Source organism: Trichosurus vulpecula, chromosome 4, assembly GCF_011100635.1.
Source record: "Trichosurus vulpecula isolate mTriVul1 chromosome 4, mTriVul1.pri, whole genome shotgun sequence".
Lineage (NCBI taxonomy): Eukaryota > Metazoa > Chordata > Mammalia > Diprotodontia > Phalangeridae > Trichosurus > Trichosurus vulpecula.
The window spans coordinates 39,887,668-39,913,191 of NC_050576.1; the positions used below are offsets into that span (position 1 = coordinate 39,887,668).

Here is a 25,524-nt window from a genome sequence, read left to right on the forward strand (position 1 = left end):
AAAAATAAATAAAATAAGCTAGACCTTCCCATGACTGAATGACTAACTAACTTTTCACTATTCTGAAATAAAAAGGCAAATTAAGAAAAAAAACCAACCCTATGTTTAGGGTGCTCTATTCCCAAAACGTTTTCCAGTTTGAACAGATTAGGTCCTCAATGAGGCATCTTAATGCCAAGTTACATTACAGAAAAAGACTTTAAAAATGTATACTTCCTGAAAGTGCGCCTATCAATTTTATTATTTATTTTTGCAATGTTGCATACAACAGAAGGCAAAACACAAAGTTCTTTATAAGAAGCAGATATAATCTTAAAGAACTAGATAAAAATGTAAGATAAATTTGCGTTTAAGTGACATATTTGCAATTTTGAGAACTCGTGAGCAAATATCAGGATATGGCAGAAAATTTTTGCTATGTCACTAACTACAGATCATGCAAATGGAAAAATTGGATGTTTTGAGTTAACAGTTACTAATTTTCTGTAAGCATTTAATTAAGATTAACAAGCTCAATTTTGTACCTCCCTTATCCCCTTTCCCCGAGTTTTTTTGTTTCGTATTATTTTTTGCAAATAAATAAGAATTTGTACCCGTACAATAGTTCAGCAACTGGGGAGAAAAGAGGTAGACTTTGAGGATCTCTTCTCAAATGCAAAAGTCACTAAGTAAGTACACCAGGGGTCCCCCTCTCCCCTGATGAAAGACAAGCCATGCTCCTACCTACAGCAGCAAATGAAAGCAATTGATTACAGACAAGTAAAACACTGGCGAACTGAACACAAGACCGACCTGAGAATCCTAATAAAGAAGCAAAAACAGGAACTACGTTACTAACAGGTGCTTAAATAGGTGATTTCCCTAGATCCTCTGTACCTTAGAAAAACGAACCTCTTTGGATTCAGAGTCCCCAGTTACATGATATAAAACAATTGTACGTCATACATTCCATGAATAGAAAACTTTGGGGTGAATTTTTAAAATGGGGCTTTGGGGAAAAATGGGAAGAAGATTTTTAAAGAGCATGCAAGTTTTTCACCTCTCCCAAATACCCTGTTCTAGAGTTTGTGCAATGGCCTAAGGCAGGAGATTTGTCAGCGTTCCTCTCTTATTTCCTCCTGCAGTGAAGAGTAAGGAAGACTCAACCAAGTTAGTGTTAAGAGGAGGAAAAAAATGCACCTCTTCAACAACGCATCCAGGGTAATATGTTTTAAGAACATTAATCAAAGTTGGTGGGGAGGGTATTCCCAGACACTTGTCTTGATGATCTTGGTCTTAAATGTCAAAAGGGAGTGAAAGCCATTTTAAAACCAGAGATCTCAGATAGCTAATTGGGAAGGGAAGGGGAAGAGCACCACTCAACTCTTCCAGTTCCAAAGACAAGTTGGGAATGGTTTCGGTGGCTGCCTCTCCCCACATCACTATGGACCTATCCTGCATGGAGCAGCTCAGTAAGTTAAAGGGTGATTACTCCCAGAAAGCACATACTCTTCAGTGTTATTTTTCTACCCATGGGGCTTAGGGCTAGCTGAGGCATTGTGTATATATGTCTGATGTATAGATCCTCCCTATCAGTTTTTCCTCTTTTCAACTTAAAAAAATGGATTTTATTTTTTTAAAAACAACTTTTCATTCAAAGTCCCAAGGAATATTTCTTTTTCATTATTATTTTGAGACACAGTGCATCTCCTTCCTTGGTTCAACATTTATCCAAGCACGTCTGCAGCCGTTCTGTGGTGGGAGGAGACAGGGTGTTCAGCAGGTTTTCTTCCACAAGCACACAGCTCCGCTTCAGCGATGGGCATGCTTCCAGCTCTGGAGGGAGGACCTCCAGGTGGTTTCCAACGAGCTCTAACTGCACCAGGTTCGTCAACTCCCCGATGAGGGGGGGAAGAGTCATCAAGCTATTCCTCCCCAAGAGTAAGGTCTGCAGCTTTTTGCACTGAAACAATCCATTTGGCAGCGTCTCAATCTAAGAAGAAATAAAGAAGACATGGAAGCTGAAGGCTCAGCTCATGAAGAGTCTATTACCCGAAGCTCCAGGAAAGACACCACCCAGATGAGCCCCTAGAGCAGTGGACCTTAACTTGGGGACTGGGAACTTTCTAAAAAAAAAATTCAAAAGCTGAATTTCAATATAATTGGTTTCCCTTGCAATCCTTTGCATTTTACTTCATGCATCTAAAAACATGTTCACAGGCGTCCATGATGACAAAGGGTCTCTGCCAGTGGTCCGTCTCTCTTTCCTCAAACAGGGGTTGAACCAGAAAGCAGACAGGGCAGGCTTGTGTGTTAGTAAATATCTGGTAGTCAGGTATGAAGGGCTTAACTAAACTCACACCTGGCACCAATTCCTTGCCTCATCTTTCCATGTTTATTGGATGTTTTTCTCCTGAGCACATTCTGTGTGTTCCAGACATAGGCCAGACTTCTGGCTACTCTCCATACAAGTTATCCCACTTCCTGCCCCGGTGCTTTTGGAAGGCTGACCCTGGAACATACTACCTCCTCACCTCTATCGAGGGAGTGTAAATAGCAATTGTTTCTGTTTTGGCCAAAAACCCTGAGGGTCTTCCTCTCCCAGATGATTTTTTTTTTGACTAGGTAAAAGAGGCCATTCTTTGCCTCATTTCTTACCTAGCTTTAATCACTGAATGGGTGTTGCCTCAGTCAAACTGAGACCTGGGAAAGCCCTTCATTTAAAAAGGCCAGGGTCTCCCGCTGCATCCTGGGCCATCTCCAGTCATCCTGATCTATATCTGGCTACTGGACCCAGATGGTTCCAGAGGAGACAGTGAGGCTGCCTTCCTGATGTCATGGTCCTCCTCAAGAATGAAGGACAAACGACAACAACCACCTTACCCCTATCTTAAATCAAGGCTCAATCCAAAGGTCACTTTCTATGAGACCTGTCTTGATCTTTCCCTGCCCCAGTTACTGATGTCCCACCCCATCTCAAAATTACTGTGAATTAGGCTTAGAAAGGTACTAGACAGACCTGTGACTTCATTAGTGAGAGTAAGAAACTGGCTCCACCAATGCCATCAAGGACCTTCTCTGCCACTTAGCCTCAGAATTAGCTGTAGGACTGAGGGATTAAATGGGCTAGAAGACAGACCTGAAGAGAGCTCCTTCGGTCTCCGAGGCCAGTCCTCTATCCACTATTCCATCCATGCTCCCTCTGAACTGTGGCCGGGCTAGGAAAGTCCCAGCTTTTACTCTTTCTGTGAGATTCAGTCAGCATCTGCTGAGGTAAACATCTCTTCCTCTTTCTTTCTTCTCCCATACTCTCATCTTTAGCCACATCAGCTCTGCCTTTCCAGTCAACAGCCTCTTCCAGACTCCCTTTGCTTTGTGTACTCCAGAACTCTTGGACAAGATCCCTTTCATCCAGAATCTTGTCATTTAACAATCTACCATCTTGTGGTCATGGAAACCAGCCCCTCTCTAGAACACTCTACAGCCCTGGCCACCCTCTTGAATACCAGGTGGGCTCGTCTTTTAGACATGCTGGGCCAGGAGTGATTGACCCATTCCAAGCTCTTCATGACTATTTTCAATCTGTCTTTTTGGTACCATCACTCAGCAACTTTTCTCCTAAGAGGGTCACTCCATATATAGGGCAGCTAGGAGACTGGGTGGATGAGGCTTGGAGTCCGAAAGACCTGAGTTCAAATGTGGCCTCAGACATTTACTAGCTGTGTGACCCTGGGCAAGTCATTTAACTATTTGCCTCAGTTTTCTCATCTGTAAAATGAGCTAAGAAGAAAATGGCAAAAGACTGCAGTGTCTGTGCCAAGAAAATCCCATGGACAAAAGTCCATGGGGTCATGTAGAGTCAGTCACAAGTGAATGACTGAACACCACCACCACCCAACCCAGCTTGTAGTCACAGTCATATACAGACCTGTGTCACTCTTTCTTCTTTTTCAAACAGTCTGCTGCCTGGCCCACAGGCTTTTCTTCTCCACCCTAAACCTCATGTTGATACTTGGGATGTTGAAGGGTATCAACATTAACCATATCCACCCATCAGTCCCCATGACCTCAAGCTTCACTCCACTTCCGTCACATACAGGGATGCTTACAACTTGGACCTCAATATTACTTCTCTTTGCCCCTAAACTCTCCCCTTTCCCAAACTTCCCTATTTCTATCTAAAGCACCACTATATTCTCTTCCACTCTTCACTCTCCTTCATCCCATGTACCCAGCGTGTGGCCAAGTCTCACTGCTTCTCCCTTTGCAACATCTGTCAGATGAGGCCCCTTCTCTCCCCTCACACAATGACCACTCTAGTTCCAGGCTCTTTCACCTCTTGCCCAGATTATGACAACAGCCTCCTCACTGGTCTCCCTCCCTCTAATCTCCCTCTGCTCCAGTCCATCTTTCACATTGCTGCCAGAGGAATTTCCCTTTCTCGCAGATCTGGACACATGATTCCCCTACTCTGTTTACCCCAATGGCTATCTATTGCCCCTAGGGTAAAATATAAACACCTCTACTTAGCTTTTAAAGCCGTATATGACCTGGCCTCAACCTTTGCATCCTCATTGGATTCCCCATTGTGGGATCCAGACAAACAGGCCTCCTCTCTGTTCTTCCTGAAGGCCATTCCATCTTCCTTCTCTGCATCTTTGCACTGGCTCTCCCCCATGCCTGGAATTCGCTCCCTCCTCTTGGCCTCCACCACACAGAATCTGTCTATTCCCTTAAGATACAGCTCAGGCACCATCTTCTACATGATCCCTGCAACTACTAATGACCTCCCTCCCAAACTATCTTGTGTTGGATATATTTGTATTTATTACATATTTGATATCTCCCCCATTAGAATGGAAACTCATTAAGAGTAGGGATTGTTTTATTCTTTACAGGCATCCCCAGCACCCAGCAAAGTACCTGAACAAAGAAGATGCTTCATTAATACTCATTACTTGATTAATGATCTGAAACTCTGCAATGGCTCTCTGACTGTAACCTCCCATTCTGGCATCATTCTATTTAACTTATTCTTCCCAAATATAGCTAGACTTAGCTGGAAGGGGACGATGGAGGCCACTGAATCCAAACTCCACATTGTACAGATGAGAAAACTGAGGTGGAAAGAGGAAAAGTGGCTTGTTTAGCATCATACAGCTGGTAAATATCTATGGCAGGATCTGAACCCAGGTCTTCCTAGCTCCATGTTCAGAACCTGATCCACTGCACCATGCTGCCTCCTCACAAAGACACGATCTTCATCCTCACTATGACTTCCAGTCCTTCTCCTCATCCACGTCTTCTCCAGTCATATACCATCTCCTCTTCTTGAATCTCTTGGCCCACTGTCCTTCTGCATTTTCTGCCTTGCCAAACCCCAACAGTCAGTCACCTTCCACTCTCCCACTCAAATGCTGTTGAAGCCAAGTAACCATGCCTACTAAGTTTGTTATAAATTTATGTTATTTAATTTCAGTGGGGCCATCACTGCTTCATGACTACCCCTTTATCCTTCCATGACTGAACTCTGCACATCTATTACAAACCCTCCCCCTTCCCCATTTCCTTCAGCATCATTCTTTTCTCCTAGAAAAAGCTGTCTAAACTTCTTAACCCCTTCACTTCCACACTTCTCTTTTAGACCCTTGCAATCTGAATGTCTCTAAAGCATTTTCAAATTCAATGTGTCTGGCCTTCTCTAGTGTGGGGTAGGGAGGGAAGAAGGGAGGGAGGTAGTTCAGAACTTAAAATGTAACAAAAACAAATAAATAAAATTAAAAAAACAAACCCAACACAACCAAAGCAGATATCATTAACTTTCCTACTAAACCCACTCTCCCAAACTTCTTTATTTTTGCTTAGGGCACCATCATCCTTCCACTTACTCAGGTTTGCAATATAGATGTTCTCAATCTTTCACTTGCCACATATATCCAGTTTCTGGTAGGAAGCAAATTGTTGGGTTTTGTCTTCTTAACTATCTGGCCATTCTTGCATGTTTTATTGGGAAGCTTAATCCATTCACAAAGTTATAGCTGTTAGATATTTATTTTCTTCTACTTAATTATCTTGTATTGATTTTCTACTTTCTTGGGTCACTGTTTGGTTCTGTGAATAGCTTTGCTTAGGATAATTTGATCCCAGTCTCTACCTCCAGGCTTTCCCTATCTCCCCCTTCCGTTTTCTTGTTGTGTCCCAAGTTTGTTGAATTTACTTAAATTTTTATTTATCGTTATAGAATACTTGCTATTCAACAGTCTAGCATAATTCTGAATTCTTAGCACCTCATTCCATCACCATCCCAATCATTCCTTTTACACTGAGGGACATTCACTTGTGGCATCCTTTTCCAGTAAGTGTTAATTTACTTCTGTTTTTATTTCTTTCCACTTTGGTCTAATCTGAAATCTAGCTTGCCATTCACAGCGTCATATGACCAGAGATTTAGAGCTTACTCTGAGAAGTGTCTCTTCCAAGATACACACCCCCTCCCCCAACAGAATGCCTTTTTAGCTCACTCTCCCATATTCCCAGGCAGGTCAAGGAATCCAAAGGATGGAAGAGACTGCCTTTCCACACCTGCCTGCCTTTGAGAGGTACTGGGAGGTAGCTCCAAAATCATTTCTATTTCATGCCTCATTTCTTCCAACCTGAAGGATTTCCCTCAGAGCTAATGTCCCACTTCTCCTACACACATAATGATTCATTTATGATGTAATGTGGATTTCAGTCCCCGGATTATTAATTACATTCTTTATCCTTCACATGGCCTGATTCGTTTAAATTGTTAGTCCTCTTAGGTCTTTTCTCTCTCTCAATAGCAGCCTAGAGTCAGGAAGACCTGAGTTCAAATCCAGTCTTAGACATTTACTAACTAGAACAAGTCATATAACTTCTGTCTGCCTCAGTTTCCTCAACTATAAAGTGGGGATAATAACAGCGCCTACCCTGCAGCACAGATGTAAAGATCAAATAAGTTATTTGTAAAGTGCTTAGTGCAGTGCCTGGCACACAGCAGATGCCACATAGATGTTTATTCCCTTCCCGGTCTTTCCCTTTTCTCTTTGGTTCTTCACCCACGTAAGAAAAAACCTCAACAACAGCCTGGTCTTGATCTAGAACCAAGAGTTAACTTTCTTGTTTAGTCCTTTGTTGATGGTACTTACTTCACTTTCTTATGTTTCCCCTGTTTAAAATGTTTACCCACTGAAGTCTGTTCACCTGTGGTCTCTTTCAGAGGAATGACCTATTTGTTAAATGTCTATTTTCATTGAAAAGAATGTTCTGCTTTAAAAGATGTAATTTTAGCATGCATCTCATCTTTGGAAGAAAAGATCTTTCTGAAAATTAATCCTTTATTATGTTGTTGTCTCCTTGTAGACAAAGTGTAATCTTGGATTATTCATATTTATTTTCTTATAGTTAACGGCTATCTTAATTACTCTCAATACTTTTCATTTTGCCACAAGCATAACCACCATATTCCTCAGTGACTGAACTGTAACGTTACACTCTTTAGGTGATTTGTGGATTTTATGAATCAGAACTTGCCTTTCAGTTTTCAATATTTCTAGGCAATTTTCTTGTATTTTTCTTGTACTTAGGCTTTCTACTTCATCCTGGTTGTTTTTCCTGTGAGACACAGGTCTCACATTATTTCTGAATATCTATCCTCAATGTTAGTAACTTTGATGAGAAAATGCATGTAATTTGCCCCATTTTTTTTTTCCCCAAATCTTCCTCTAGAAAGTGCTTCTGAGAGCTATGGCTGCATTTTCTCTTCAAAACCTCTATGGTTTTCAAACTATCTTCTGCTGTATGTTCTAATTATGGATGTATTATTTTCATTTGTCTTATTTCTCAGATTTCCCCTGCTCTGATATTCCTTTCCTTCCTTCCTTCCCTATCTTGACCTTTTTTTTTTTTCCAGTCATGTCTGATTCTTCATGACTCCATTTGGGGTTTTCTTGGCAAAGATACTAGAGTGGTTTGCCATTTCCTTCTTCAGCTCATTTTACAGATGAGGAAACTGAGGCAAACAGGAGTAAGTGACTTGTCCAGGGTCACACAGCTAGTAAGTGTCTGAGGCTGCATTTGAACTCAGGAAGGTGAGTCTTCCTGACTCCAGGTCTGGTTCTCTATGCACTACGGCGCCACCTAGTGGCCTAATCTTGACCTTACGGTTAATTAATTCAACCTCGCCCTGTCTTTTGCTCTTGGATTTCTTGCCCTCCCTTTCTTATCACAGATCATTCTTTGCCAAACCCCAGCCCTGAATTACTGCCACCATGTGCTTCTCCACTCCTGTGCTCATTATGTTGAATCAAGCTAGAAGTCATACAAGTGTATTTATTTACTAGGTATACTACAAATCCATACCCATCCACCTTTGACTGGGCCCTCAGTGCAGCAATGAAATTCTTTAATGCTCCCTGATTCACTGCTTCACTCCCCCAAAGATGCTGGCTAAAGTCTTCCCTTTCCTCAATTACTGACCCTCTCAGGTAAGGACCTCACCTTCTCTCCATTTCCTCTACCCTTTGCAATCTAGCTTCTGACCTCACCATTCAACTGAAATGCTCCTTCCAAAGTTAGTAACTTTCTCTCAATAATTAACTAATTTGACAGTATTTTCTCAGTTCTCATAATTAAAAAAAAAAACACAAACCTCTTCCATTTTTCCCATTCTCCCTTAATTCTAGTACATTCCCTTTGAGATTACCTCCAACATATCTTGTATGTATGTAATTATTTGTATGTTGCTTCCCCCATTAGACTGTGAGCTGCTTGAGGGCAGGGATTATTTCTGTATCCCCAGCACTTAGCACAGCGCCTGGCACATTGTAGCTGCCTAACAGATGCTTGCTGATTTGACTTTCTGCACTAGCAGTTGGGGCCGGGGGGAGGATGGGCTTGAGGATGGGGAGGGGGCTGGAATTGGGACAACATCACTGTCTACTAAAGCAAATTCCAGAAGTGAAGGCTGATTGGGATGGAACGATGGCAGGTGTTCGGTTGCTTCAGGGAAAGCTCCTCAAAGAAGTAGATTTTGAGCTGATTTATCAAAGATGAGAAAAATGTAGCAAAGTGGCCAGAAGAAAGCTGGCTTGCTTGGAGCAGTAATGCCCTGACACTGGAGAGGACAACAGTTAAATTTATGGGGAGAATGAGAGAGGGATGCCTTAAAGCACATGTACTCTGTATATATATATATATATATATATAGTGTATATTCAATTGTTGTTTTCGTGTTGTCTCCCTCAATGGAATGAGTTCCTTGAAATCAGGGTCTGTTTTTGCCTTTTTTTTTCATTTGTCTAGACCTTAACCCCATGCCTTGGCACACACAGTAGGTTCTTGGTAAACGTCTGGTTGACCGAATGACTTTGAATGGACACATCTATTCTATTTCTTTATGTAGTCTTCTTTGATGATAATTTCTGATGCAAGAGTCAGACAGCATCTAATTTGAAGGCCTCTCATCTAGCCCTGTGACTCCTATAGGCATTTTCCAATTTTAATCCATAAACCCTTGTTCAATACTGACTATATGGGGGCACAGTGCTCTGTACTGGGGGTGATGCAAAATCGTAGAGAAAAGGTATCCCCTGTCCTCACGCAACTGAAGGATCTAGTATGGGGATACGACACAGACACCAAAGTGCCTATGATAAAAACACCACTCTGACATTCTTATGGTCATTTACGGTCTGCAAAGCACTTAACAAACACCTCCTGTGCTTGGTGCAATAACACCATGGTGTAGGAAATGAAGTGCCATTATCTCTATTTAACTGAGAGTCCAGAAGGCTGACTTTCCAAAGTGCACGTGAAAACTAAGCAGCGGAACTGGGGCTTGAACCCAGCTCTTCTTGTTTCAGACCCAAAGCTCGGTAAGTATATGGGAGGTGGAAACACAATGAGATATGAAGTCCAGAGGGAGAAAAATCACAGTTAGAAGGCAGCATGGTCCAGTGGAAAGAATATTGAATATGGAGTAAATTTAGTCAAATCCTGACTTTGCCACTCACTACCTGTGTGAACATGGGCAAGTTAATTGATTTCTCCAGGCCTCAGTGTCCTCAACCGTAAAAATGAAGAGGGCAAACCAGATGTCCTTGGTTTTAGGGTCTTTATAGCTGTAGATCGATGATCCTATCATCGAGGAAGGCTTTACGGGGGAGATGGCATCTAAACTGGTCTTTGAAGGAGAAACAGTCATTCCATCAGTGGAAGGGAGGGCGGGGGGAGAATATTCCAAGCATTTAGTAGACAGTAAGACCAAAGGCATGAAGGTAAGAAAGCTCAGGGTCTAAGTGGGAGAGCGAGGGTGGAAGGTCATGGGATCATCTCCGTGGAGCCAGGTCATACAAACATTACTGCGTCCATTTCTTAGATGAAGGAAAGTATGGTTGTGAAAGGGAGGTGAGTTACTAATGGTTGACTGTTTAGTAAATGTCAGACCTGGAATTCAAGTCTTGATTTTCTAGCTATAGTTCAGATCTTCCTCCCTCCTCTAAGATACCAGCAATCACTGGATGGTGATGCCACATGAGCCCATGTGTTCCTAAGGAGAATCCTGCCATAGGGGATCAGAATTATTCTGACAAATGAGAGGCCACTTGAACAGAAGAGCTGCATCTGTTCAAGGTACTATTTTTTTCAACAAATACATTGGGATCCTATTCCCATGACATTCTCATGGAACATAAAAGCACATACTCTGATGGCCAATTCAGATTTGAGTCTTTGGATTTCCAAGTTTGGCAAATGTCAATTACTCCATGGGCTAACCTTAGTCTAGGCTCAGATAACAAGTAAATTAACTGTGGTTTCTGAGTTCTGCCCCCAATGACACTAATCCATGTTTTGGTGAGTTTCTTGTAAGGTCATTCTGAGCTCCTCTTAGGAAGCTGTGCATGTATAGAGAGATAGCCCCTGAATACTTAAGCTTCCTTGGCCAGGAACCTCTCTCCAGGCCAGAGCTTCAGAACCCTGTAATCTTTTAACCCTTGAGATTTCCTTCCATTTTCAGAACAGCTTTGCTCTTTCTTTCACGGAGGACCAAAGTGTCAAAGTGATGGCTAAGATAACTTATCTTGCCTGAAAAACCAACATTAACATTTGCCTTCCCGATTTTCTAGTAAATCTCTTACGCTCCATGGCATTCTCAAAACAATTGCATGGGGACTGATGAATTTTTTTTAGCCAAACCACACAGAACAGAGCTCAACAGAGGGGGCTGAAAAAAGGAGGAATTTCGGAAGACAAAGAACAAGGTGCTTCTAGTGACATTTTACAAAAAAGGCAAAGCAGCCACGATCATTTGTCAGGTCTGGGATTCCTTTGATGTAAGAATTAGAATCCTGTGATTCTTCTACTAAGGACAGACCTTAGCTCAGAATACTCACCGGCATATGCTCTAGGCTACCACCAACACGGACTACTTGCTGTCCTCAGCACCTCGCCACCTAGGTGTCCCAATGGAGAGAATGCTAGTCCTGGAGTGGTGGGCAAGAGCTGAGCTCAAATCCAGCCTCAGACACCTCCAAGCTGTGTGACCTTGGACAAGTCACTTCATCTCTGCCTGCCTCAGTTTCCACATCAGTAAAATGGACATAATAGAAACACCTACCTCCCACAGGGTTGTTGAGAAGATCAAATAAGATAATGCCTGCCAAGTGCTTTTCAAATTGTAGAACTGCTAGCTGTCAGCAGCTCCTAATGGGACAGCTCCCAAATTCAACGGATCTTCCCCTCCCTCCTATCCTATCCTAACTCCACCATGTCTGGGGAGGGTACCTTCAACCTTCCAGTCGCCCAGGTTTTCAACCTTGAGGGGCAACTCCCTTGACCCCTGCCCCTCCTCCTCACCCCTCACACCCAATCAGGCGTCAAGTCTTGGCGATTCTACCTCCATAACATACCTCGGTCCCTTCCCTTCTCTCTACTCCTACGGTCACCATCCTCCTTCAGACAATTATCTCGTCTACTGTCATAACCCTCCTAAGAGGCTGTCCTGAATGCAGCTTCCCCCCCGCCCCCGCTTCATTGCACCCTCTGACCCAGGACCAGATTCTTATTCCTAAAGCAAAAAGTCTGGTCGGGTTACTTCTCCCGATTAAGAAGTTCTGGTGACTTCCTCTTGCCCTTTGGACAGAACAGCATTCCCCCACTTGGCTTAGGGGTCTGCTGTGGTTGCTTGGTTTTCACTCTCTGTGACCCCATTTGGGGTTTTCTTGGCAAAGATACTCGAGTGGTTTGTCCTTTCCTTCTCCAGCTCATTGTACGGATGAGGAAACTGAGGCAAACTGGGTGAAGAGACTTTCCCAGGGTCACCCAGCTAGTAAATATCTGAGGCCACATTTTAATTCAGGTCTTCCCAACTCCAGGCCTGGCACTCTGGGCACTCTGGCGCCACCTAGCGGTGCCCTCTGTGTGCTTGATGCTCTAAGGTCTAATTGTTGCACCTCCTCCCTGGCCCTTTGCCCAGGCTGCCCCTGTGCCCGCAATATAATCTGCACACCTCCATCCATCCTTAGCTTTCTTCAAAGCTCAGCTCCAATGTCACTTCCTAGAGAAATCCTATTCTGATCCCCTTCCTTATTAATTAGTGCCCTCTGCCCAGAAATCACTTGGTATAAATTCTAGCATACGTGTTCATGCTAGAATTTATTTCTCCCATGGCTGGTATGCAGTAAATGCTTAATACAGGCTGACTGAAAGAATCCTCTGGAACAGGCCCAGGATTTTCACATCTCCTCACTAGTACATGTTCCTGGCATCCCTCCTCCATCTTTTGAAATCCTGCCCTGCTTCAAGACCTGGGTAATAACATTTCATTCACAGAGAGTGATCGCTCCCTCAGCTGGACTCAAAGCACTTCATGGCCTCCATCACATTCTGTCTGGCATCACCTTTGCACAAGTTCCGCATCCCCCTTGCCAGGGTTCTTAAGGGTGAACCTGTATCTTCTTAATAACAATAGTAAATAGTAAATATTTATTTACACAGCAGTTTAAGGCTTGAAAGTCCTTTCTTCACAACAACCCTCTGAGCCAGGTAGTATTCTCCCCACTTTGACATATGAGAAAACTGAGGCTCTAGGAGGAGCAGGATTCACCCACAGCTACATGTCTCACACTCTCTTGTCTATGCCATGCCCAGCTGCTACTCATGGGTATTCATATCCCCACTGGGCACAGCGGACAATCCACAGCAAACACGAGAAGGACCCAGGCCTTCCACCCCCATTTGGAGCACAACCCAACTGTGACTCCATGGATAAAGCCCAGTGAGCTGCTGGAAGCACATAAAAGTTAACTGACCTAATCACAGTCACACGGCCAGTGGCAGAAGTGGGATTCTAACTTGGGTCTTTCTGGGTCAAGCCCAGCATTCTAACCCCTGTGTTATGCTGCCTTGATACCTGGGACACCTCTATGTACCACATATCTTGCTTTTGATGAAATCTGTGATTTCATCAGTGTAGGATGCTTCAGGTGAAGAAACTTCCACTACAGATGGAGCTCTGGCATCTCTGGGTGACTTAAAGTCTCAGAGAGACCTTGGGGGGGGTGAGTGACTTGGGCAGGGCCAAAGAATCAATATATGCCAGAAGTAGGACTTGAACCCACATGTCCCTAACTCCTGGGGCCAGCTCTCTATCCATTACGTCACTTTGTTTCTCATAAAGTATACACAGTAGGCACTGTCTACCTATCGGCCTACTTTTCTGCCAAATCATCTGCCTCCCTCCCCAGTAATCTGATCTGTCCATCTACTTTTCCGCCTACCTCTCTACCTGTGTACTTGCCTAGCTACCCACCACTCTATGGTGTTGAATACCTTCCTTGGCCTTACTATGACACAGGTTAAGTCACAGAAAATAATGCCATAATGCTGAGAAAAGGAGTGCCCCAACCCACTTACGTAGTTGTTTGTCACCGCAAAATACAGCAGGTTCGTCAGAAACTGGATCTCCTCAGGAATGAAGGTGAGGTTGTTGTAGCTGAGATCGAGGTGGGTCAGTTTGGTGCAGAGGAAGAGCTGCAGGGGCATATTCTCGATCTTGTTGTGGTCCAGGTACAGCTGCTCCAGGTTGGAGAGGGTGCCGATCTGGGCGGGAATGTAGGCAATGCGGTTGTGCCACAACTTTAAGCAGGAAAGGTTCTGGAGATGTTGGAAGCTGATAATCTCTTCAATGGTTTTGAGGTTGTTTTCTTTTAAGTTTAATTCATGCAGATGGATGAGGCTGAAGATGGAGTGAGGAATGCGCTCTAAGTCACAGTTGATGAGTTCCAGGCTTTTCAGATTTATCATCTTTTTCAAATTATTCAACACCACCAGCTTGTTTCCCTCGTTATCAAGGGACAACTTCTGCAGGGCAGGCAATGTATCGGTGATCACCTGGGGGATCCGGGACAGAGTACTCTTTAAGTAAAGTGTCCTCAGGTTCTTGAGATCCTGAAAACCCTGGGCAGGGCCCTGCACAGGACTCAATGTGCTCAAGGTGTCAGATATTATGTAGCCGGACAAATAAAGTTCCTTGAGGTTTTTAAGGTGAAATATCCAGCGGGGAATCTTCCCCCTTTCTGTAAATTTCAGGCGCAGTATTTTCAAATTCTCTTCCAGGAAGTTCAGTGCAGGGCGGTCAACCAGGAGGGAGGAATGGTAAATATTCAGCTCTTTGAGGTTGACTAGTGTAGAGATGGAGGGGGGCAGCTTGACCTCAGGGATCAGCTCCAGGGTGAGCACCTCTATCTCAGTCAGCTCAAAGACATTATCAGGGAGCCCACTCAGCATGAAGAGATGGAGTTCTACCTTGTCCTGGGAGTTCCTCACCAGTTTGTTTTTTAGCTTCTCCACTGTCCATTCATTATTGAGGTTAATCTGTTTCAGCTTGTTCTCACTCACCTCCGAGAGAAATATGGAGAAGCGCTTGGAGTACAGCGGATCGTACTGGTCTGCGAGGTGAAGGATGAATGCAAAGTCATTCTTGACATCGGGGATGTCACTGTAGTTACTTTTCTCTCTCAATGCCTCAAAGGAGTATTCCTTAAGGGAACTCCTCAGCATCCACCACAAGCTGTATGAAGAAGTGAGACCGTAGAATAGGACCATGATCACATAAAAGGAAGCGAGTACCTGAAATATCTCTGCTAAGGCATAGACGCAGTGGTAGCGTTTATAACCCGTGAAGGCCTGCATGTCAATGAGGCAGTCAATTTCTAGGGTGATATAGGTCAAAAAATATGGGACATAAGCTATGATAATGATGAATAAAATGACTTTGATTATGATCTGCCTCATGTACACTCTATAGATGACGTCCTTCTGTTCCACGTGCAATCTGAATCTTTTCACTTTTTCAAAAATGGCTTTTGCTTGTTCCCCTTCTTTTTTGTCCAGGACACTGGAGGTTGGGCTTTCGAGACCTGACTCCATGCTTGCCTGCCCAACGAGTAATGGCTGCTTGCTAGTATCCACATTTGTAGATAAGCCAGAGGGTGAAAAGAGGCCTCTGGACTTTCTGAGGGGGACCCTCACAGACTGTTCAGCTACCGTTTCTGAAAGGGCGCGAGTGGTCCAAGGAGAATCAAAGCACTTATGAAGGATGGAGACAAAATGCTCAATTCTGGAACTGGTGCTGGGGTAGTGAAGCCAGAAATTACTGCACGCAGCAAAAATGAGGGTGTGCAGGAGCACCAGGTAAGGGAAAAACTTGGCGAACCAATGGAGCTGCTTCTCGTAGCACACCGCATCAATGTAGGAGTACTGCTGCTTGTGAAGGTCATTCTGGATCCGGATTGGCGGCGACACTTGGGACAGGGAGCTCGAGGGGGTGCTGTTGAGTTTGAGCATATCCAAAGGCACTACACAATGATTGTTGAATTCTACTTTGCAAGGAAGACAGCACAAGATTTTGGTATCAGCAAGCTGAAGGGCTCCAGACAACACCGCAACCAGCAACATAATCAGGGTGAGATAGTACCAGAAGACGTCCCACCAGGGTTTCAATATGTGATACGAGCACTGGGCGTCTGCTATGTATTTGAGCTCTGATAGTGAGAGCATGGCGTTCGCTTGGAAGGAGACAGCAACTGGAAAAGAAGAGCAGAGAAAATCAGCGCAGCAGGAACGCCCCACGTCCACTTCCAACCACACGAGGTAATCGCGGGACTCAGTAGCTAGCCACAGCCCTTTAAGGTCTATGGGGCGCTTTATAAATTCTGTCTCACTTGATCCTCACAGCAAGCTGGCTGGTAACAACCTTGGGATGTAGGTGCTATTACCACCCCCATTTTACAAGTAAAGAAACTGGGGCAGGCAGAAGTTAACTAAATGACCTGTCCAGGGGCACACAGCCAGTAAATGTTTTGAGGTTGAATTTGAACTTAGGTCTTCCTGACTCTGGGGCAAGAGCACTCTAGCCACTGTATCACCTACTCCTCCTCCTCTTCCTTTCTGTTATGTTTTTCTAGTCCTATCTGATTTTTCATAACCCCATTTGGAGTTTTCTTAGTAGAGATACCGGAGTGGTTTGCCAATTCTTTCTCCAGCTCATTTTATGGATGAGAAAACTGAGGCAAACAGGGTGAAGTGACTTGCCCAGGCTCACACAGCTAGGAAGTGTCTGAGGCCAGATTCGAACTCAGGAAGATGAGTCTTCCTGCCTCCAGGCTCGGCTCTCTACCCACTATGCTACCTAGCTGCCCTGCCCCACCCCACATCACCTACCTGCCTCTAAATATAATCTTGACATCCCCAAAGGAGATGATGGGCTAGCCAAACAAATTTCTTATCAAACACATCATCTTTTTGAAGAAGGAATAAGCAGAAGGAAGGTGGATGAGTTGACTAGTCAAAGAGAGACCCAGTTGACTGGTTTTTATTGGGACTCCCAAGCCCATTCCAGGCAGGCCAAGTCCTCTAGAAGGAAGAGGCTAGACTTGGTTTGGGGACCCTGGGACAGAGCCTTCTGACCTCTCCAGATCCATACCTGAGCCTCTGGGCAAGCAGAGGACCCCTTACTCTCACCAAATTCTATTCAAAGTGGAGCTTCTAAAGAAACACAGACCAAACTTTTTTTTTTAATTGACAGTAGGTACGTTGTTCTCAGAACATTTCCAGCCTAATTTTTCTTCCTTGAGGAGTCTGAATAAAACCCTCAGAATGTGGGGTGTGTCATCCCCCATGAGCCTGACCTTCATTCAACCCAGAGGATCTCCTCTGCCACACACAGCCCTTTGGAGCAGGGATTCTCAAGCTGGGGCCCATGGACAAAGTCCATGGAAAGAATTCAGTGGGGTCTGTGAACTTGGATGGGAAAAGATTACATTCTTATTTCATTATAATCAGTTTCTTTGACAATCCTCTATATTTTATTTTATATATTTAAAAACATTTTTCACAGAAGAGGTCCCTGGGCTTCCCCAGGCTGTCAAAAGGCATCCAGGCCCCCAAAATCGTTAAGAATTCCTGCTCTAGAAAGTTTTCTCTCAGCTTACCAATCCACTTAGCACATGGTCTCATTTAAACTCCACTCAGGGAACACGTCACAGTTCTATTCTCCTTTGAGCAAGCGATCTTTGAACGTTTTGGTTCCACGTCAAACTTCAGAGTCTTTGAAAGCCGGGTAAGAACAGGGTCAGCCACCAGAAGGGATGGAAAAGCGTGACCTCCCTGGAACAAACAGCTGCATTCTGAGAAATGTCTCTCATGCACAAAATTGTCTGCAGCTTTGAAGATGAGACCACTGCTTCTGAGTCACAGATTATGACAAATGATTAAGTGCTTGGCATAGCTAGACTGTACTCTATTATTTAAGTGGCATTTTCTCTTTAGGAAAACAAGCTGGATTTTCCAGCCCAAAATTAGAAAGCTATTTGTCCAATCTGGATAGGCAAATGCTCCCTCCCTCCCTTGTTCTGCCTTGCCCTCATCACCAGCTCTTCCAGAATCATTAATTCCTCAAGGCTAAAGACCGCCACTCACTGGCATGTGGCAAGACCAATAAAATAGAACATGGGATGCCCAGTATCTAAGTCTACAATGCAGCCCTAAGTTGACTGAAGTCCTGCAGAGTGGGTCAGTGAAAGATATGTAGGCTTGGTAAGAACTCTCCCATCATGACTGTGTTCTCAGACGATGGGTGGTTAGGGAGGGGTTGAGATTTGTATCGCAGGAAGGTACATCCCCATGGATGAGATCATAAATCCCTTGGAGTCCTGGGCTGCCATCATTGATGTAGGGCTAAAATGCACTAACATTTTGTCTTTCCTTCTTTAAAGCTACTGAGGGGCTCTGGGATGAGATTTAAAATGTACAAAAGACTAAAGCAGAAACATCTCCAAGGTCCCAAATACCCCAAATTGATATTAACCCATAATAATACTGTCAGGAAGGCAAAAACCTACAATGAGGTAAGGTTTGTGAAAGTAAGAAAAACATAAAGGGAACCAAGAAGAAGTTAAGTAAGCGAAAAGACCAATGACCAGAGAAAATGGCCAGCAGCATAGACAGGGAAAACAGGAGGACGACTCTTACGTGGCTTGATCTTCCAAATGGGACAAGGAGGAAAGGAAACAAGTATGTCTGAAGCACCTACTATGCGCCAAGCACTGGCCTGAGCTCTTTACAAATATTATCTCATTTGATCCTCATAATGACCCCAGGAGGTAGACACTATTATTATCGCCGTTTTACAGACAAGGAAACGGAGTTAGAGAGAATGCTAAGTGAACTGCCTAGGGTCATACAGCTAGTAAATGTCTAAGGCTGGATTTGAACGCAAGTCTCCCTGACGGTAGGCCCAGTGTTCTACAATTATTAACATGAAATTGAAGCTTAAAATGGAAGAAAAGAGGGTAAGAGGTTGGCCAGCCACTTAAAAAATGTCCAAATGTCTACTAAGAGGTAGCCTGCCTCTCTATAGCACTTTGAGGTTTGCAAAGCTATATACGCATGCGCGTGCGCACACACACACACAGCATCCTAAGCTTTAAACTGCACTAAGACTTTTGGGATACCCAAATGACCTCATTGAATGTCAAGTCCAGATGATTTGGGAAAGATAGGAAAGACATCTTCAAGGGTTTGACTGTTTCCTAGAAGACAGATTAGATTTATTTTGCTTTGCCTCACACCACAGAATGAGATGCAATGGGCAGAAGATGTTGTTTGGTATTGTTTGTCCTTTGTTCTCTAAGAGGCCCATGTAATATGGAAATGAACCTACTTGTTTCTTCTACATGTAAGTCCCTCTCCCACTTGCATGGGTCTTGGAGGCTCTCTTTTCTTTGGGTCACCTTCATCTCTGACCATCCCTGGTTTCCTTCAGGTCACCTTCATCTCTGACCATACCTGGTTTCTTTCAGGTCACCTTCATCTCTGACCATACCTGGTTTCCTTCAGGTCCATTCAGATACCCTCTCCTACAGGGAGCCTTTTCTGACCTCTCCAACTCTTAGCACTCTTCACCCAATGAAATGACTTTGTATTTCTTCTCTGTGCACATACTGATGCCTCCCAGAGGAAGGCAAGATCCTCGAAGATGGGAGACAACTTCACATTTGTTTTTGTAACAAAGCGCCTAGCACAGTTTTTGCCAAGTGCCCAATAACAGGTGCTCAGTAAATAACTATGGAGTCAAGGAAAACCTTTCTACCCAAGTTATCTAAGTCTGGTAGAGCTAGCTGCCCTTAGGGGGCCTCCAGCACAGTTAAGGTTTTCAGGCAAACACTGGGATATCACTGGCTGGGATGGTCTGGACAAACAGCCCATTGCCGACCCTTCTAACTCCTTAATTGTGAACTGTATCCTGCAAGCTGAGCAAAACAAAACCAATCGGAAGATGCCATCAAGGAACTACTGTTGGTAATTTGGGGAAAATTAGAGAGAAATGAGAAAGATGTTGTTTTGACATTCAAATGAGGAAGAGAGATAAGATTCCAGAAACTTCAGAATGGTAGTTCTGAGATACACTTCTGGAAAAAATTCGACAGGGAAACAGAATTAAGTTGACTAAGAACACAACATGCCAAATGAATACCACTGATCCTCTCCCTCTAATGTCCCTACTTATAGTATAGAGGTAACCTAAAAAAAAGGACTAAAAAAAGGAGAGAGTCCAGAAACTTGAGAGTGGTAATCTTGAGATATGCCTCTAGAAAAATTCCAGAAGAGGCTGGAACAAACTGATTAGAAGACACCATGCTATGACTTCTCAAAGCACACAGTCTTAGCCCAAGATTCTAGAAAGCTTTGCCAGTGGAATTTCATCAAGGAAGGCTCTTAGTGTGACCTAGGACAGACTGTGTGTCTTCTGTTTAAGAAGCAGCCTAGCTATGTTCAGAGAGGTTAGCTGCAAGGAGACAGTTTTTTATTTTGGCCGTGCAACTCTTGAAGATTGTTGATGGTTTGTCATCCTTACTGGGGGACAGAGGACCCCTATTTTAAATTCTTCAAGGATGAGTGATTTTGGAATCACTGACACTGATCAAAACTACAACTAGCCTGGTAGACTGTAAGAATGTCAAAGATGCAGGGCATTTGATTTAAACAAGGCCTAGGAAAATGTCCTTCATGGTTTCTTTGTAGAAAAAGATGGAGAAATGTAGGAAAGAAAAGGAAAGAAGCATTTCTTAATTACCTGCGGTGTTAAGTGCTTTGCCAATATTATCTTGTTTGTAAAATGCACAATGCGGACTGGATGAAAACGCAATCAAGAGGATCTGCTGCTGTTTTACCCAAAAGAGGGCTGCTTAATGGACTGATATAAATCTGGAGAGTTGGAGGCTCTTGTCTTATTTATCATTTTGTTGGATGAATCACATTAACCAAATTTGCACATGAAACAATGCTAGGAGAGGTAATAAATACAGTGAAAGTGAAAATGAGTATTTAGAAACTTCAGCAAGCTTGAATGGGCCCAGAACAACAAGAAGGATTTCAATAAGGATAAATTCGAAAGGCCTGCACGAGCTCTGTACGTACAAGATGGAAAGGCCAGGCTTGACATGGGAAAGAGGCCTCCATGTTTTAACTGAGTCCACATAAACTGGGAGGGTTATGTACAAAAGCTGATACAATTCTAGACAACAAAATAGAAGCACAATGTTCAGGTAAAGAGCGCATACTCTCTGCATTGGTCAGGCCACAGCTGGAGCTGGGTTACCACTTTTCAAGAGGGTCACTGACAAACTAGAGTGTATACAAAAGGAGGGCCGTGATGAGAATGAGAGGACTTCCAATTACATCCTCGGTGAAATGATGCAGGAAACTGGGGTTTCGCATAGAGAAGAGAATGCTAAAAAAGAAAGAGACAGGATAGCATCTGTCTTTAAGCATCTGAAAGGCTATTATGTACAAGGAACTGCAGGCTTATTCTGTATTGAAGTACAGAGGGTACAAACCAAAAGGCAATGACATCTTTAAAAGAAGAAACCAAATAGCTTTAATACTGATAATGGCATATAACACATATTAAATGTTTAATAGGGATTTTACCAAGTATCTGCATACATCATGGGAGTACAGGATAGCACAGATTGAAATGGACAGTTTCTCAATAGTTATACTTACTACAATGGTAAAAGGGAGAAAAGCAGGTGGACTACTCTTCAGTCAGGAGGTCTACACCTTTTGAAGTTTCTTAGGCACACCATCTCTGCCTTGGTCTTCATTCTAGATGGAAGAAAACAGAGGCATCTTGAACTGGTGACAACAATTGGAGCAAATTTATAATTTCTATTGCAAGGCATCCCCTGCAACACAGGCTGTAGAAAACAAGATCTTCTAGTCTCATTTACTCTACACGTGACACACCTTTTGGGAGAGTTGTTTACCCAGAGATTTTCCCTGACTTCCATTGCAAATCCGTAACCGATGTTTTCACGTGTAAGGTCAATCTCACTTCAGGATCCCAACATTCTATACAAGGAGCTTTCTGCCTAGGTCAACAGAAATCCCTACCCACCAACAGCCCCATGCCATTCCAAAGTAAATTCAGTCACTTGACCAACGCTAGTTTTCAAATGTGTGATCAATCCATACAACCTCTGGCCCTCCTGATTTAAAGGATACACACACTAGTTCATCAGAAATTCTTGGCCTTGAGTATTTAACCAAGCACTTCTGCCTTCAGCATGGCTCCTGACATGGAGTAGAGTTTACTAACTGAAAGAGCCTCCTGGAGAAACTTTTTCAGACTCAGAAAATGGAAGCAGGGACCAACTTCTGGCTCAATGAATAAAGACGCTACTGTCACTTCTAGTGTAAGAGAGCCCTGATGCTACTTAATTTTTTAGTCAGTCACTAGATCAAGAAAGAGTCCCTTGGCCCCTAAATATAATTTTTATATTGTTCAATTAAATTAAACAAGCATTTACTAAACGGCTACTTCGATAAAGGCACTAACCATGCTATGAGCTAAGGGCTGAGTTAACAGGGATCTCTGAATATGTTTGGTCCATTCTCAAAGGCAAGGAAAATTCCAAACATTGATATGGCAGTGGCCTATGGAAATCGGTAGTGCTAGAGGTGGTACTGTAGACAGAGCACTGAATCTGGTTAGATCTGGCCTCCGACACTACTAGCTTGTGTGACCTCGGGCGAGTCACGTATCCTATGTCTGCCTCAGTTTTTTCACCCGTAAAATGGGAAATAATAACAGCACCTGCTTTCCAGAGTTGTTGTGAGGATTAAATGAGAGGATTTTGTAAAGTGCTATGCACACCTTAAAGCACTGTACAAAAGTTAACTACTGCCACCACCAGTGCCACCACCACCGCTACCGCCACCAACACCGCCACCACCACCGCCACCAATACATTCAATAATTCAATATTCAATATTCAGTGTCATTTAGACTGACATTTAGAGACATCTCCATTCCAAACATTCATACGGACCATTTGTGCCTAACCTGTGGTAGAGCTTTCCAAGCTCATATTGGTCTGATTAGCCACATTTGGACACACTGTCCATTGACCTTGACATAATGATGTCTTTTTGGTCCTCTTCGATTATGAAGGACGATAATCAGTATCTTTTAGAGGTAAGAGGACAGGTCTCCTGCCCAAATGTGATGTCTAACAGAGAAGTTTTATAGTGCAATGACTGTTTCCTCTCTTTAACCATGAATTGGTGATTTTCCTTCTCCCCAGCTACTAATGGTCAGAGTTATTAGGAGAGTCTAGTAAGCAGAAAGTCCTTGCCCTCCCCCAGCCCCACCTAAAGCACCAGGGGCAAAGGGAGCTGGCCAATAACTTGATCATTTTTTTTCTTTTGTGAGACAATCAGGATTAAGTGACTTGCCCAGGGTCACAGAGCTACTAAGCATCAAGTGTCTGAGGCCACATTTGAACTCAGGTCCTCTTAACTCCAGGGTGAGTGCCCTATCCGCCAAGCCGCCTAGCTGCCCCAAGTAAGCATTTTTAAAGAAAAGTAACTTTAGCAATTCATATTAGCTTTTCATTTTTATAAACATTTCAAAGACTTAAAAAAGCTGGACATACCGTTTCAGGCAATAATACCACAAAGTCCTATCTTTGGATAATGTAAATAGAAATATGTCAAACCTTTTCCCTTGACTGGCCAGAAATGAAAATAGCTCCTCTGTCTAATAGCCTGAACAAGTCAACAAACTGTAGAGCAGGGCTATCTACTTAAACTAATGCCGTCCTTGAATGAAAGCTAGACCAAAGGACAGTACTGAACGGACAGCAACAGATAAGGGCTCTAATAGGAGCTGACATTAGCAAGGTCTTTTACTCAGTTATCCTTCCCCTGCCAAGCTCAGCTCTCTGGTCTACCCCTAGGACCCAAGACTTATCAGCCACCTCCCAGGTTGACAGAAGGCTGTAAAGATTAGATATTATCTAGAAAGAACCGAGTTGGTCCAGAAGTCAATATATGAATGTACACACCAAAACAATACTAATGTTCAATTAAGAAAATTTATTAAGCCATTTGCAGGCACTTAATAAACGTTTATTGATTGGAAGACTTCCAAGGAACACAAAGCCCTTTGCAGAGAGGCGAGCTAGGAAATTTTCAGGCCATTAAAAAAATATTGATTTTCTTTGAGTTATATATTGGGGAAAAAAAAGAAATCTACCCAGGCAGAAAGTACTACAGTTAACTAGCTGGAATTGACTGCTAGAATTAACATCAGCTAGACTGTTTTCTCTGAGATCTTTAGGTCACATTTTTTTAGACTTAGAACAAAAAGCACCTCTTTGACAAGGTGAAGGAATTAGACCTGTCCATTTTTTTCCTTCCAAAGAGAAGTGAGACCTCCCCCCCAAAAAAACCAAAGAGAAGTGAGAGAGCTCTTTAGATGAATCTTTGTAATGAGCTGTGCTGCATCTACCCATTTACACCCCACAGAGGGTTGCTCAGGATTTTGGGGCTGATGCTGTTTCCTCTGGGAACAGACCATTGCTTCAGTATGGTCAGCTGGATTCTGATGATTCCCTTGGTTGAGAATGACTGGGCCAATGGAAGAATCCAATTCAACTCAACAAACATTTATTTATGAAGTGACTTCTACGAATGGTGCTGAGGACTGGGAACACAAAGACAAAAGGAAAAAGTCAGTCCTGAAAGAGCTTACAATCTACTGGGGAGGGAGGAAGAGATGTATCATTTACATGGATTAACCACAATGATGATAATAACTAGTATTTATACAGCACTTTAAAGTTTGCAAAGCACTTTATAAACATTATTTTAAATAAATAAAAGTAATCTGATTTGAGGGGGGAAAGTTCACTAACAACCATGGGAGAACAGGAAATCTTTTGGAAGTGTTGGCATCTGAATTGAATCCTTAAGAAATCTAAAAATTCTAAGAGGTGGCACATTCCAGATATGGGAGACACAGCTTGAGCAAAGGGCCTGAGGTGGTAGATGGGAGAACCTGCCACAGAGGTGGCAGACTTTGGGGAAAAGCAGTTTGGCCAGGTTGGTCGCACTGCTGAATTTGGAATAAGGAGTTGTGCGAAACCAATATGGAAAACAAGGCTGGAGTCAGGCTGGGACAGAGTGTTTGTATCTTTTCCTAGAGGCAACAGAGGACCAGTAAAGATTGTTCTTAAACAGAGGAGTGATGAAATCACACTGGCACTTTAGGAAGATGGATTCTGACAGCCATGTAGAGGATGGATTAAAGAAGTCAATCAGGCAATACTTATTAAGCACCTACTATGTGCCAGGCACTGTGCTTAGGACACAAATACAAATAAAAAGTATGACAGTCTCTGCCCTTAAGATGCTTATAATCTGGGGCAGCTAGGTGGCACAGTGAGTAAAGCACCGGCCCTGGAGTCAGGAGGACCTGAGTTCAAATCCAGCCTCAGACACTTGACACATTCACTAGCTGTGTGACCTTGGGCAAGTCACTTAACCCCAACTGCCCTGTTTTCCTCCCTGCAAAAAAGATGCTTATAATCTAAGGCGGACAAAAAGAAACTGAAAAGGGGGAGGGAAAGAAGGTCCCCGAGGTCCCTGGGGGATGTTGAAGTCTAAAGAAGTCCA

At 43.4% G+C, this 25,524-nt stretch overlaps 1 protein-coding gene across 2 annotated transcripts in view; it reads right to left on the reverse strand.

Annotated features, from left to right (window-relative positions):
* Positions 1-210: 210 nt before the first annotated feature.
* LRRC8B (leucine rich repeat containing 8 VRAC subunit B) overlaps positions 211-25,524 on the reverse strand; it is a 104,323-nt gene continuing 79,009 nt past the window's right edge. For both annotated transcript variants that reach the window (XM_036756572.1, XM_036756573.1), the window contains 3 exons: positions 21,568-21,669; positions 13,915-16,085; positions 211-1,972 (listed from right to left, as the gene is read on the reverse strand). In XM_036756572.1, the coding sequence (XP_036612467.1) occupies positions 1,700-1,972; positions 13,915-16,059 (2,418 nt within the window). In that variant the 5' untranslated portion in view covers positions 16,060-16,085; positions 21,568-21,669 and the 3' untranslated portion in view covers positions 211-1,699. The remainder of the gene's footprint in view (positions 1,973-13,914; positions 16,086-21,567; positions 21,670-25,524) is intronic.